This window comes from Rhinopithecus bieti, unplaced genomic scaffold (assembly GCF_001698545.2).
Source record: "Rhinopithecus bieti isolate Rb0 unplaced genomic scaffold, ASM169854v2 scaffold_54056, whole genome shotgun sequence".
Lineage (NCBI taxonomy): Eukaryota > Metazoa > Chordata > Mammalia > Primates > Cercopithecidae > Rhinopithecus > Rhinopithecus bieti.
Genome location: NW_016821158.1, coordinates 323218 through 339092, shown reverse-complemented (window position 1 = coordinate 339092; position 15875 = coordinate 323218). Strand labels below are relative to the sequence as shown.

The window sequence follows — 15875 nt, the reverse complement described above, 5'->3', positions numbered from 1 at the left end:
TGCCACTGCAGTGCCAAAGCAGCTATAAACGATAAATAGGCATGGCTGTGCCCCAAAACAATGTTTACAGAACAGGTGACAGATTATAGTTGGTCAAACTCTGATACAAATCCTTCCTTTCACAAAAGTGTAACATAAATGCCTCCCTTCAAAGACTTTACCTCTACTGCCCCTTGAAGGCCGACAAAAGGAAAAGCGTTGGTGCAGAAGTAGGTACCTCTTTCTGGGACTCTCACTCACCTTGGGCCATTTTTCAGTGCCAACTTTTGTGTCATAGCGTGTTTTCCGACCTCTAGCATCGGTAAATTCCAGATAATCATACCTGTGAAGGCAGAACCTCTATTAGCTTCCTTCTCTCATTGTTGACCTATTATCGCTAGGGGGTAAAAGAACACAGAGGTCTTACCTTTTTTCAGTTTCACACCTGTCATCGAATTCCACTTCAAAATAGGTTGCCCCTGGGCTAACAAAGACAGATGCCTCATGGCAATTATTTTCATAGTTGTGGGCAGATTCCTTAGTCCACGTATGTAACACCACAGGCTGTTCCTGTTGCCAGGTCTCAACATCCAGCTATGATAACAAATGAGCCGGGGGGAGAAAAGGTTCTATCACTCGACACCTATCCACACGCAGCAGACTGTTTCTCTATCAGTGCTCCAGGCAGATGGGCTTTGACAGCCCTGCACAAACCAGCACACAGGCTCGAAGACATACCTGAGATTCCCATCTTCACAGACAGATCAACATACATTCATCACGCAGCAAGGTAGATGTGCTTTTATTACACTACAAAAAGTCTGTGACCAGCTTTTCCCTTTTAACTACGACAGAACTACTTCTTACAAATCATTACCAGTGTGAATTCCCAGTGGAAAAAGTATTGAATGAGTAAAGACCTCACATTCTTACTTGGGACACTGGCAAATCTGGATCCACTCTCTCTCCCTTCTTCTCCTACTCTGCTTCTTTTTTTTTTTTTGGGGGGGGGGGGGATGGGGGGGGTCTTTGCTTTTTTACCTATTAAATATAAATGCCTTTTCTACTGCCACAAAGTTGTTATGAAGCTCACACAAGACAGTGATTAAACGTTAAGTATGCAAAATTAAGGGAGAAATGTCTTCTAAAGACAAAACCTTCTAATTTGCCTTTCAACATACATTTTCTCGGCCGGGCGCGGTGGCTCACGCCTGTAATCCCAGCACTTTGGGAGGCCGAGGCGGGTGGATCACGAGGTCAGGAGATCGAGACCATCCTGGTTAACACGGTGAAACCCCGTCTTTACTAAAAATACAAAAAAAATTAGATGGGCGTGGTGGCGGGCGCCTGTAGTCACAGCTACTCAGGAGCCTAAGGCAGGAGAATGGCGGGAACCCGGGAGGCGGAGCTTGCAGTGAACCGAGATTGCGCCACTGCATTCCAGAATGGGCGACAGAGCGAGACTCCGTCTCAAATAAATAAATAAATAAATAAAAAACAACATACATTTTCTCTTCTAGACTTCAATTTTTTCATTCACTTAAATGGTTTTCATGTAACTTCATAAACTATAAAATGATGAGATTCATCTCTACAGCTTTTCGTCTGTGTCTCCTTTCTAATGGTGACCAGGCCACATCAACTTGGACTGGTATTTACCCTTGTTGGCAAGACCACTGATAAAATTAAGGGAGCCTTCTAGAAGCTGCTCAGCTGTGCCTATCTACAGTCTGCCGTCCACTTCACTAAGTGTGTCCCATCACTCCTGAGAGCAAACACAGGGCGGCTCAAGTGCCAACTCGAGTTACCTTCCTCAGTCCTCCTTCGGGGCCACTACAGAGCTTCTTCAGGAGTTCTGTGAGGACACTGAACTCTCGCAAGAGCACGCAGTGTGGGATGTCTAAAGTGCAGAAGTCCAGCAGGAAGATAACCTAATGGAAGATGGATAAGTGCTCAGCGTCCTCCTTAGGCTGGGCCTGGGGATGAAGATTCCCAACCCCTTTCCGGTTCACTACAAATAGCTGCCAGTTTTTCTTACCAGTTGACGAGCTGCCATTGAAAACACTGAATTACATAATCTTTCTACTATAATTTTTCCACTATATTGTGACAAAAGGGATTCCAAAATCACTCTCATGCTTGCCAGAAACTGCCCCACATCTGCCAAAACAAAGAAAATAATTAATATTTTATGCAGCAGAAATATCACATGCTTAGTTATCACCACGGACAAGAATAAAGAGGACTACAGAAGCTGTGGAGGGGATTCCACAGCAAAGATCACAAGGCCATACAGTGTCATCCTAATGCATTCCTCTGGGAGGAAGAAGCAGTGTGAATTTCAGTAAAAGACTACTTTTAAAGGGATTTTTTTTTTGGTCTTTTGATGAAGTGGAGGAGCACTCCTAGAAGTGAAATCACATGCCTGACTAACCCAGCTGTCAGCCCCGCCTTTTCCTTCTTTTTACAATGAGCCCGTGCATTAGGTGGACCAATCTAACAGGCCAAGCTCTAGGTGGCAGGGCCCAATATATGTGTTCTCGTCACAGCTGCTGGGACCAAGTTTGATGGTACTAAATTTTCCATGTATAATTTGTCAGCACCTGTTGGGTTTCATATAACTTTCTGTGAGTTTACAGAACATGAATCTAATTATTCTCAGCAATCAGCAAAGGTCACAGCAATGCTCATACACCTTAGATTTTTAAAATTCAAGACTTTCGTTTTTAGATGACTGATTAAAACAGGGATAGACTCTCCCAAAGAATGAGACGTCACGTAAGAGTGCTAAATGATTGCAAAACCAGTGTTTAGGCTGTGAAATGACCTAATTCTACAATAAAAATACTTAGGCATACCACGCTCAGAGAGGAAACTCTGGACAAAAAGACACACTGCTGAATTTTATTTTAATTAGACCAAACCAGTCCAAGAATCTGAATTGTAATGAAGAAAACCATATGCACATTCAATGTATGAGTTACTAAAGAAGAGAACATACTCAGAGTCAAAACCCAAACGCCATCTGTTTTCATGGATTTCATATTGAAACTCACATTTTTCAATAAGGTCCACGGCAAGATCTTTGGCTCCAGAGTCTGAGCTCTTCAGCTGCAGGTAGCACCAGGATAGCAGGCTGCCTTGGACGGACCAGAACAGGGAGAAGAGCACAGAGCCAACCTCCCCTGGGGCCCCACTGAGCATTAACAGTTCGCACTACAAGGGAGGAGACAAACAGAAAGCGTTCATGACAAAGCCATTCACAGAGCATAGCCAAGGGCATCCTCTAAAGCAGCAACTGTCACCAGCAAAAACAAACTATAGCTATGAAAACAGTCACGACACAGCTTTCAACCCAGCAGTGACCAAGAAAGATGGTATTACGAAAACTCCCCTCTTTCCCTCCAGCTTTTCGGAACCTTTACAAAGGTTTTTTATTGCACATGACATCTCCTTCTGCCGCCTCAGGAACCTTACCCCACTGGGTATCTCTTCTTTCTCTTACATCTTAAAATCTCCTTTCTCTGGCTCCTTCCCTCAAGCCTTCAGTTAAACCGCTCCCACCTTAAAAAAATAATTATTCCTGCCTCTATGGCTCTCTAACCATCACCTTTGTTCTCAAAAGTTTCTTTGAAGGGTTATCTGACCTCCAGACACGGAAGACTGTGCACTATATGATTCCATTACAGGTAAAACCCAGGCGATACAGATGCGCTGTGCAGGAATAAGTAGAAAGAAGAACAAGGAAACGGTGAACACAAACTTCAGGATGATGGTCATGTCTGGCAAGGGAGGAAGCGAGTGAGCCATGAAAAGGTATGTGGATGGAGGGAAATGGACTCAGAGATACTGGGAATGTCTAGTCCTTAAAAAAGACCCTTGCTACATTGTTACAACTACCTGATTATATATTTGCTCCTCCAAGACTGTGCTTTTTTTACATCACTGTATCCCCTGTTCCCAGCACAGGGCCTAGCACACAGCAGGCATTCAGTGGTTATTTGTTGAATTTGACAGATTCATGAGAAAAATTTCAGACTAGGTACATTTCTGATGACCTTTAATTTTTTTTCCTAATTGAACCTTAACTCTTTAGCATAACTATAAATGTCTTTTACTGAAAGATAATTCAGGGAAACACATTAATAGTGCATCTCCAGCAAGGAGGTTCAATGATATCTGTAACTTCTTTTGTACCACAGGTAAGTGAAAGAGAAGAAAACGCACACATCTGATCTCCAGATGGTATACAATTACGCGAAATTCTCTTGGGCACATGCTATCTCATTTCTCCACATACATCTTAAAATAAATGTGGCCTATCTTACCTAGTGGAAAGAGGACAAGGCTCTGAGTCAAACAGCCCCGGTTTCAGTCCTGACTCTAGCACCTACCCACTCCTCACACGCGGGGCAGAATCGACGCCTATGAGAACCAGGGGAGAACACTGAAGTTTTCTGCCCAACGGCATTGATGATGTAACTACAGAAGAAAGACTACTGAGGGGGAGAACTTAGTTCAGGCTTCAGGGATCTGAGAAACAGGTAGAATTGGACGAGCTCCAGAAGAAAGGGAAGGTATGGGAAATGCAGAAATAAGGATGGAGATTAGAATGAGCCATGGCTAACTGGGGCCGAGAACACATACTGATGAGCTGTAGACTGAAGTGAGTTTTTTAAGGAAGACTCAGAGATGGGCAGAAGAGTCTGGAAATAAGCCAGAAAGCAGAAGTAACAGAAAATTAATGTGACTGCAAAAAGCAGAGCAGTTTTTGATTAAAAACAAAGTTGAGGCTTATGAAGTCAATGTTACCCTAGATCTAAATTAATACTAGATCTAAACTGTGGTCAGTGGAAGAGCAACCTTGGCACACGATAACCTACAAGCGCTCTGAGGTCCCCATCAGTGAATTGGGGGGATACCTGCTGATGGCCCAGCAAGCCAGGCAGCTGGGAATGAATGAAATCATGGCTCTAACAGCAACTCAAAACAGTAAGGCACCCGCAAAAATGTGAGAGATTTAAAGACACTAAGTTCAGTCAAAAGATACAAGTTATCAGCCACAAAAGAAAAGCCACCTTGAAGTCCACATCATTAAGACACCTCAAGGATGTGGTTTGGGCTGGTGTGCCACAAAATCTCCTCCACCTCTCTGGCTCTCACATTTAGCCCAACGAGGTAGTTCTTGGTCTCCTAGTATGGGGGTGCTATCACTTTAGAATCTCTCGGTGTGCTTAGAAAAATGCAGGTTCTAATGCCCTATCCCTAGAGATTTTGAATCAGTAGTTTAGGGTGGGATCTAGAAATCTTTTTTCTGTCAAATATCCCAAGTGACTGATCCATCTGGAGTATAAACTACATTTTAAGAAAGAAAATCCCTTATATTAAAAAAAAAAAAGCAAATTAAAAAAATCATTAACACAGAAAAAAGATAATATACTTTCAGATTTGATTAGTCCACGAAATTGCTAAGAAATCTGAATCTCTTTTTTTTTTGGAGACAGAGTTTCGCTCTTGTTGCCCAGGCTGGAGTACAATGGTGTGATCTAGGCTCACCACAACCTCCACCTACTGGGTTCAAGCAGTTCTCCTGCCTAAGCCTCCCGAGTAGCTGGGATTACAGGCATGAGCCACCACACCCAGCTAATTTTATATTTTTAGTAGAAAGGGAACTAATTTGTAATTAATTAAATTAGCCCAGCTAATTTTGTATTTTTGTATTTCTCCATGTTGGTCAGGCTGGTCTCAAACTCCCAACTTCAGGTGATCAGCCCACCTTGGCCTCCCAAAGTGCTGGGATTACAGGCGTGAGACACTGTGACTGGCCCTGAATTTCTTTTTTAAAGTCCAAGTAGTCTTCCTGAAAATTCACACCACTAACACATAACTATGTGTTGGGCTCACTGACAACCACTACAAGGGGACTTGATACAAATCCATTCCTCTTTTTCCACAGTGAGTATTATCAAGCACTTCTGTGTTTTTATTGTTTGCTGACTATCAAGAACCCTAACACGCCTCACTCGTTTGCAAGGGCTGGCTGGGAAACCTTTGTGATCATTTGTAAGGGTCAAGTAACAAAGTACATTCATGCCAGGCACAGTGGCTGACACCTGTAATCTCAGCACTTTGGAAGGCCAAAGTGGGAGGATTTCTTGATCCCAGGAGTCCAAGACCAGCCTGGGCAACATAGAGAGACCTCGTCTCTACAAATAATTTAACAATTAGCTGGGCATGGTGGCGTGTGCCTGTGGTCCCAGCTACTTGGGAGACTGAGGTGGGAGGATCGCTTGGCCTGGGAAGTGGAAGCTGCAGTGAGCTGATTGTGCCACGGCACCCCAGCCTGGGTGAGAGAGCAAGACCCTATCTCAAAACACCACCACCAACAGAAAAAACCACAACAATGTACATTCATACTACAAAGAGGCAAAGGGGGACACAACGGACTGCCACATCACATGCCCCCACAAGCATGAGACAAAGAAAACAGCGAGACAGCCATCGGATACCTCTCGAGCAGCAACAGACAGGAGAGTGTCCATGACCGCCAGGACTTCACTGATGTTCATCTTGGCCAGGTCGTTTTTCTCAGGTAAAAGCAGGAGGCCGCCTGGATCCTTGTCACTGAAAGGATACAAATTAGTCCTGACACCTGGCTTCAGGAGAAAGATTTTTATACTGTCTTAAAAGTTTCCAAAACAGAGCGCAGAAAGGTTTCAGTGTCAGTTCCACGGGACGGGAGGAGTTTGGGTTGGGAATACAGGCCATGGACCCAGCTGGGGCTGTGCCGCTGTCCGTCCACACGTGCTTCCATTAGCACAGACTCACAAACCCTCCAGTCCTGGAAGAGATCCTGAGGCAGAAGGCTGATGAATAAATCACCTTGGCCACCAATATGAAATACAGCTCATCTCACGACTGCTAGCTTGAAAGTCCTGGCTAAACGTTCCTTGTGTCTTCAAACGTTTTCACAGGACAGCCCCAGGCCCTTTCAGCATCCTTGCCACTTGATTCCGAGCACATTTTAAACAGACAGTCCTCTAAGTCTGGCATCCACACCAGATCTAGTCTGACTTGCAGGCAGTCGCTCAGGATGCTAGTTCCCTTCCTCCTTCAAGAGTCGATACCTCTAGTAATGAAGCCTACAGGCCCATTTAGCTTCTCTGGTAGCTGCAACAGGCAAAAATCTCGAAGCCCTCCCCTCCCAGCACACTTCCTTCTGCAAACTATCACTCTGGGCTTCTGTAGCTGGTTTTAACGTAGACACGAATACAGGACCCTACGTTCCTTTGGCTTCAGTTTTTGTTGTTAAACATCACTTGGAAACTGAAGTGTTCAAAAATACCCTCAACGGGCTCAATCTGAAATTGTCTTAAAATGGATGGGAACTGGATTGGGCTGTCAACAAGATCATTATTTTACCACTATTTGGGTCACCCACAGAAACTCGGCTTTCTAACTGGGTGGAAGGAAGTACTACTCCGAAGGTACATGAAAGGGCGAGCTCAAGAAAACGACTTTGCAAAGATTTGAGTTATCTGACAATTAAAAAGAACGACCAACTTACCTAAAATACGTGCACAGTGAACGGAAAGTGAGCTGCAGGGACTGCTTGTGCTCCTGCTCGGTGACGTTCTTCTAGAAAACCAGAAAGTGTACATTCAGAAAATCTAGTCCATGACATTCCAGAGACCTAGAGCAGCAATGAAACATCACCACCACACTGTTCCCAAGTATGAGGAACGCCAGGCCAGCAGACTACCTCACAGCACCCCACTAAAACCTGCTCAAGTGCTAAGATGGAGAGAACCAACCATCTAAACACAAGGTGGTAGGTGCACTTGGTTCACTGCCAAAGTCAACAGGAGGTTCAAGTTTCCTGCTTAGGGAAATGACCTCAAAAAGATGTACTTTTTTTTTTTTTGAGACAGAATTTTGCTCTTGTTGCCCGGGCTGGAGTGCAGTGGCGTGACCTCAGCTCACTGCAACTTCTGCCTTCCGGGTTCAAGCAATTCTTCTGCCTCGGCCTCCCAAGCATCTAGGATTACAGGAGCCCACTACCACGCCTGGCTAATTTTTGTATTTTCGGTACAGATGGGGTTTCACTATGTGGGCCAGGCTGGTCTCGAACTCCTGACCTCAGGTGATCCACCCACCTCTGCCTCCCAAAGTGCTGGGATTACAGGCGTGAGCCACCGCGCCTGGCTGATAGATACTTTTTGCCATTGGACATGCCATCCCAAGAGCAATCACATCTCTTAAGGGTATGGTATCAGAAGATACTGAGGAAGCGCCTGATGGAAAGAGAATCGCTTAGCACTATATAAAAGGTTGGCAGTGTTATTTAACTTCTCAGCATGAGAAGACACTAATGTCATTCAAAAAGTCGTATGTCCTGTTTCTATTTTCTGTGTAGGACACATGCTAGGAAATTACTCATTTGCTCAGCTACCTGGTAAATTCTTGCACCAAACAAGCAGGATAGAGACCCACCCACAGTCCGGTGGGTCAGGTCAGCTGATGCCGTCAAAGGTTATGCAACTCACAATGTGAGAAGTGATTCCTCAAGCTGATATGCAAATTTTATATATAGCTGGAATTACACAAACAAATATACTCCCTCTTCTCTGAAACCTTCCTCAATCACTTAGCCTCAACATGATTCCCCTCTTGCATATGGAATCAGTTTTTCCTTGCGGCAGGTGTCCCCAGTTAGACTGCAGCCCTTTGCCATCAGGGACCACATTTTATGCTTCTTTTGTTCGCTCCCTTCTTTCTTTGCCCTTTTTTTTTTTTTTTTTTTTTGAGACGGAATCTCGCTCTTTTGCCCAGGCTGAAGTGCAGTGGTGCGATCTCGGCTCACCACAACCTCCGCCTCCTGGGTTCAAGTGATTCTCCTGCTTCAACCTCCCGAGCAGCTAGGACTACAGGCGTGTGCCACCACGCCCGGCTTCCGTCCCTTATTTCTATATGCCTTTGTGTGTCCCACAGACCACTTTTCTCATGTTTGCTCACTGGTTGCTGCATTAGAAATGCCTTTTTAAAATGCTATATCTAGTTTCCTTTGTAAAATTCTTTTAAATAATCATATTAGTTGCTTGACTATACAGACAAAAAGTAATCTATAATCATATCAAAACAAATAAATATTTTATTCTTTCTATTAACACTTCTTTCCCTTGTCCTATAGCACTAGCTAGGCCCTCAAAGAGAAGCAATGAGAGTGAGCATCCTTGTCTTATTCCGCATTTTGAAAGGAATGCTTCCAGTGATCCACCATCAAATACATTGCTTATTGTACGTTTTGGATACATGCCCCCTACCAGATTAAAGGAGTTTCCTTCTATTTTGAGTTTGTTAATGAAACCATATTGTTTCACTGTTTTAATCATCAGAATTTAATCTTATTAAAAAATGTTTGGGCCGGGCACGGTGGCTCATGCCTGTAATCCCAGCACTTTGGGAGGCCGAGGCAGGTGGATCACAAGGTCAGGAGTTCAAGACCAGTCTGGCCAAGATGGTGAAACCCCATCTCTACTAAAAATATGAAAAATTAGCTGGGCGCGGTGGCAGGCGCCTGTAATCCCAGCTACTTGGGAGGCTGAGGCAGGAGAATTGCTTGAACTTGGAGGGCGGAGCTTGCAGTGAGCTGAGATCGCCCCACTGCACTCCAGCCCGGGCAACAGAGCGAGACTCTGTTTCAAAAAAAAAAAAAAATTTTTCTGCATTTAGTGATATGTTTTTTTTTCCTCTCTGATTTCATTTACAGATTTTCTACTGCTGAACCATCACTGTATTTCCAGCATAAATCCAACTTGGCCACAATTTTGTTTATATGTTGTTGGACTGATAAATTAATATTTCAATTGGGGTTCCTGTAATTTTGCTTTCTCGTACACATTTCTCTATTTTATCCCCTTGGTATACTTATATTTCCCTACATTTTACCATCATTGTAACATAGGAACCTCTGAAGTTCCCCTACCTAGGTGTTTTTGATATGGCCTAGAGAGAAAAATGTTTGTTTTGTTTCACATTTTTTTCATGTATCATACTTATTTTCATATAGAAATACTTCCTACAGAATTAAAACCCTGGATCTTTGTATAGGATATTCCATTTGGTAACACAGTGCTTACAGATACTAAAGGCATTTTTCACTTCGAGTACCAATGTCTGAGGAACATGAAGAAGTGGTCTAGGAGAGTGACAAGAACCATTGGAGGAATAATACTTGGTGATACCAGCCAGGCGAGTGGCTTCGCCTGTAATCTCAGCACTTTGGGAGGCAGAGGTGGGTGGATCGCTTGAGCCTTGGGCTTCAAAGACCAGCCTGGGCAATATGGCAAAACCTATCTCTACAAAAAATACAAAAATTAGCCAGGCATTGTGGCATGCACCGGTAGTCCCAGCTACTTGGGAGGCTGAGGTGGGAGGATTGCTTGAGTCCGAGAGGTAGAGAACACAGTAAGCTGCGATTGCACCACCACACTCCAGCCTGAGCAACAGAATAAGAACCTATCTAAAAAACAAACACACAAAAAAACTTGGTGGTACTAGTTTTACAGATATATACTGAAGTATTTATGAATAAAATGTCAGGAAGTTACTTTGAAATAATAATGGCCAGTGGGGAAAGGAGGAAAGCAGGGGTGAGATAAAACAAGATAAAACTGTAGATAAAACAATAGATTAGCAAGAGTTTATGACTGTTGAAGCTAGGTGACAGGTACATTTGGGGGACAGGGGTATTCACTATGCTATTTGGTTGGCTTTGGTATTTGTTTTGAATTTTGCCTATAATACAAAGTTAAAACGTTGAAAAGAAAGAATGGTCGTAGGCAAGTCACAAAGATGAAGGAGACTGTCACTTTGTGAGACATCAGATCATGAAACACAGATTGGGAATATGTGTCACCCCACTCTGAGCAGAGTGCCATGTCCTTAGATATCTGTCCCACACAAAGCTCTGCATAGAATATTAATAAACATCTGGGACGTTGCAACAGACAATATATTCAGAGATAACAAAGCCTAGCAAATTTCATCCTCACAGACTTCAGAAATTGAATCCAGACTTTTAGTAATAATTACCATCATGGTGAAGAGATGGTTCCGTCGGGTCTGTCGATTAGGAAAGAAGATGGCAGCCCCATTGAGAAGGGTATTCCTGACTTCTTGTTTTAGTATCTCCATGGGCACAGAGTCTCCATCCACCCTGTCTACCACTGATAAAATGAACAATGGCATCAGCTTTCATATATTCCATCTATTCGCTTACACATCTGCTATAACTAGCCTATAAATTCACTACTCTCCATTTTGTACTGAATACCAGAGTGAAGAAGTATTTCTGTATAGGCCAGGGGGTATAAAAAATTGCTTTTTATTTGCTCACATTTAACTAAAACGAAGACCGTATGTATCAGTTTTTACATCATTACGTCCCTGTCCTTTTAAGACACAACTTGGCAAAGCCGTAAGTGCAACTTCAGATGGCCATGTGCTTCACTCCCCCTCAATCTATCAGTCTCATCTCAGTGACTTAGTTGAAGTTAAGGCTCAATAGTACGACAGTAATGACTCTCAACACAACACAGCTATAGATCTGAAACCAGGAGGAAGAGAAGTCCGTTGAGGAAGGAATAAATCCTAAACTCAAACTAGTAACTCAGCATCAGAGGAGACACTCCTTTCCCACAGCAGCCATCCCTTTCTGGGGGACTCCCACAGTAGCAATCCCTTTCTGGCTCGCATTGTCATAGGACACCCCTCTTCTCTACAGCAAGAGGCCCTCCAGGTTACCCACACAGGGTTGCATTAAAGAAAAAACCCAAATCCCTACCATCACACAAGTGTGTGTAGAGCTCCTTGGCAGCCTCTACTCCTTTAGGGCTCTGGATTGGAGGCTTCTCCTCCTCAGAAGCAGCCAGTACACCTCCCTGCAGTACGGAGAAGCAGCTCTGGAGGAGCTGCAGAAGCAGGGTTTGGGCAGCGATGCATTCTTCCCTCGGGCTACGGAGACACAAAAACACCAGAGAGCAAAAGGACCAGTTGCATTTACTGTCCAAATCCACACAGCCGTACACAAAGGACTTTCCTCTGGGCGTCAGGCTCGGTGAAAATAATGCCAACTGACAGGAAGAAGGGTGGACCAGAAAGGACACTGTACTAGACATCTGGAAACAGATCCCATCTGACTCTGCCCACTGTGGGGAAGGAAGTCCATTTCTTTTTTTTTTCTTTTTTTTTTTGAGACCGAGTCTCGCTCTGTCTCCCAGGCTGAGATCGTGCAGTGGCGATCTCAGCTCACCGTACCTCAGCCTCCCAGGTTCCAGTGATTCTTCTGCCTCGGCCTCCCAAGTAGCTGGGACTACAGGTGCCCACCACCACGCCTGGCTAATTTTTGTATTTTTAGTAGAGATGGGGTTTCAGCATATTGGCCAGGCTGGTCTCGAACTCCTGACCTTGGGATCCACCCACCTCGGCCTCCCAAAGTGCTGGGATTACAGGCGTGAGCTACCGAGCCCGGCCAGGAAGTTCATTTCTGATCCTACTTTTTCATCTGTAAAATGAGGACAGTGCTGTAATACTTGACCTGCTTACTATTGCCTAAATATTTTATAGAAATCTGAGGTGTTATTTTCAATAATAACCATATCTTTTAAATCGAACCATAAACACTGGCAGGAAGTAAAAAAAAATCATCCACTTAGAATAGTAAAACTCAGTGTTTTCAGTTTATGTGATTATTACCTTATAACAAATTCTGACCTACTTTTGCTTTAATTTACTGTAAAAATTCCAGAAGATCTGCAAATCAAGACCCGCGAAGTCCAGAAAAGATTTGTATTTTAAGCCACTTTCCTTCTGCTGCACCTAAAAATAAAGATCAGAATAAATAAAATTGAAAAATGCATTTAGAGAAATACTGTAATGCCTCATTTACTTCTCGTTGTAAAGGGATGAGGTGGCTCTACATGAGTAAGACTTTCATATTGCTGATGCTTACTCTTTACTATGAAAAGGTTTGCCAACAACTATTTTCGGTTTGAAACTTTCTAAAATATATGTGTGTGTTATATGTACATATGTAAGTGTATATACATACACAACCACCCCCCCACACACACACACACACATGTATCCATGAACACTCCTGACTTCCTAACCCAGCACATAAGCCAATCTTTCCTGGATGATTACTGTCCAGGACTATACGACAATATACTGATGCCCTCCCCATGTGTGGGCTGAAAGCTATCAACCCTTCGGTAAGCATGTCTGTTATTTCCAGGCATCTCCTTCTCATTTGCTCTTTTCTACTGTGATAGGAGGTCTGAATAACAAAGACCAAAAAAACCGTATATGAACTGAGTCACCAGCCTTTGAATGTGCCCTGAAGCAGAATGGGGTTCAAGAGCGGACACTGCTGTACACTACACATGCGAGGGTCCCCTCCACTCAACTCCTGAGGCTATGGTGATGGCTTTAAGAATCTTCCTTTGAGTGAGTTGTCACTGTGTTATATTACTGACTGTAAGAGTCAGTATCAAAAAAAGTCAGAAATCAAAAAATCATTTTTGATTTGAAATCCTGCCATTATTTTCGTATTTTCAGTAAATAATGAGAATTCACCTAGACTTCAGTTATAATTTTTCTAGGACTTAAAGAAGATGCAAATCCCATGAACTTGTTCTGTTTGTTTCCCCATGGCAGCCACTGCCAGGGCTCTTGAAGATGTGTCTGTAGGTCTACTCCAGGAGAAGCCACACTGATGGCCACAGGCCGCTTCACTGACTTATGCCATGAGTGCCAACAGCTCACTTTCCTCAGCTTTTAACGTCCCTGCAGCAGTACAATGTCTGTCCTATTGGCTTCCGCAGGGCCAGGTTTTATCAGTTGGTGTTCATTTCTCTGAATACTGTCATCCACTTTTCCTAAAGGAATGCAGTCTAACACTGAGGAAGCCCTACCAGGTCATGGGCGAGCTGCTGGGTAAACTGAAGGGTCCTGAGGAGCAGCGTGGCCCCACACACACTCTCCTCTGTGTCCTTTCTGCAGTGCGCACAGGTGACGCTCTGTTCTGCTTCTGCTCTTGCAGGCCGGAGGTACCCACTGATGCTCAAGCCTTGTACTCCCAAGCGCTCTGCTGACTCCTGACGGGTGCAGAGGAACTTCACCATCAGATACTGGACAGGACAAGAGAGATTTCAAAAGAAGAACTCAGAATCCCTGAATACTGATGAAGAGGGAAAAAGGCCTTTCCGGGAAGGTTTTCCTGCGATTTTTCTAATTTATTAGGAAACACTATGCTCAGCACTAAGGACACAAAATCTAAGCCCAGCATTTACAGTACGCAGAAAAAAAAGACAATACAAATGTTGAATAAAGTCACGTTTGGGTAGATTACAGTAAGGAAAATTGCATCATTACTCCCTCTTAGAGGCAAAAACAGGAAGAGAGGATGAATAAAAGTACGTTTGCTCTGTGGCAGTCATTTTGAAACAGAAATCAGATATATGATGACAATCAATGCCCTCCACCTCAAAGCCCCCAAATGATGCATGCAACCCCTCTGCTAGAAACCCAGGAAAACAGTCCTGTCTACTCAAATCTACGGCCACTTTCCAAACCCAACTTTCATGCAAACTACCTGCTTCTTACAGTGAGAGCTCGTTGTTAAGGGCCTTTCAAAACACACTGCTCAACTGCATAAATATTTACCAAGCACCTACTATTACGTGCCCTTAAGAGAGTTCCTAATTCTCTTATTCAAGCCTGAGATTTACATCCAAGGTTTAGAAAAAAATTAAGTAGCCAAATAATGACTGGTCCTTTCTACAGCAACACATCTCTCTTGAGTTGATGTCTGTGTTCTCACTATTCTCTCAGCCCAAGATGCCCTCCTCCACACGTTGTAGCCTGGCTGAAGATGACAACTTAATCAGTCTCCGACATCTGGCATCACACCACCTTTCCTGAGAAGCTTTCGAGTTAAATATTTTTCCCCTGAGTGCCAACAGCCCTCTGTTTCTCCCTTTATCATAGCTCGTGGCGCACTGTCTTACACATCTGTCTCTCCAATAGAGTACGAACTCCCTGAAGGTAGATTCGCCTCTGGGGTTCCAGCATTGGCACAGGGCTGATACACAATCACCGCTCAAAAAACATGGAATAAAAGCAGGGGAGTGGGCAAACGACTCACAAATGCTTACTTTGGCAACTCTGCACTGTTGCAGCTTGACATCTGCTTCATCCCATTCTTCTTCCAGTTCAAACCAGCCAATAGGATCATCCTCTCCAAGGTCATCAGATGAGCAACCAATCCTGTAAAGACAAGAGTATTCACAAAACATTTTCTTATTCTGAAATTTCTCAAGGGTCTAACAAATAAGGTATCATCTAAGTGGCATGTAACTTGTATCTGTAGCCTGTCAGTGAACAACCGAGAGCTGAGTATGGTACCTGGTACCCTGTGAACACATGAGACAGTTGGTAGTATTGCCTTTCCATTGCTCAGTCTCCTTCTCTATGAACTGGGAACTACATCAGTCCCAAATATAATCTGGGAACTAAGGAGAAGGTCTGCTTCTCTAAATAACTGGCTCTTCTGAAGAATGCGACAGGAAGTCGGGCCTCTTGAATGAGACACTCAGGAATAAGGCACGATGCAACAGCTGGCATGTGCTTCTGGAAGGTGCCAGAAAAGAGGCAGGCTTGGTTTTCTTTCCCTAGGTCTGGCTAAGATGTTTATGACCAGCCTGGGGTTTGGGCCACTTGCAATAGCTGATGGGTAAAAGTTTGAACGCTTTCAGATCCTGGAGATAAAAGATAGAAAAACCCCAGCCTTCGTAGGCCTCAGTATTCTTGTCTCTTTTTTTTTTTTTTTTTTT

General features: G+C 43.8%; 1 protein-coding gene across 2 annotated transcripts in view; it reads right to left on the bottom strand.

Annotated features, from left to right (window-relative positions):
* Window positions 1–15875, bottom strand: part of ZZEF1 (zinc finger ZZ-type and EF-hand domain containing 1) — a 147380-nt gene that overhangs the window by 77638 nt on the left and 53867 nt on the right. For both annotated transcript variants that reach the window (XM_017860195.1, XM_017860196.1), the window contains exons 12-23: window positions 15198–15309; window positions 13956–14171; window positions 12758–12858; window positions 11825–11994; window positions 11074–11207; window positions 7547–7617; window positions 6489–6603; window positions 3036–3195; window positions 2018–2139; window positions 1788–1910; window positions 407–573; window positions 241–322 (exon numbers count right to left, since the gene is read on the bottom strand). In XM_017860195.1, coding sequence (XP_017715684.1) covers window positions 241–322; window positions 407–573; window positions 1788–1910; window positions 2018–2139; window positions 3036–3195; window positions 6489–6603; window positions 7547–7617; window positions 11074–11207; window positions 11825–11994; window positions 12758–12858; window positions 13956–14171; window positions 15198–15309 — 1573 coding nt within the window. The remainder of the gene's footprint in view (window positions 1–240; window positions 323–406; window positions 574–1787; window positions 1911–2017; window positions 2140–3035; window positions 3196–6488; window positions 6604–7546; window positions 7618–11073; window positions 11208–11824; window positions 11995–12757; window positions 12859–13955; window positions 14172–15197; window positions 15310–15875) is intronic.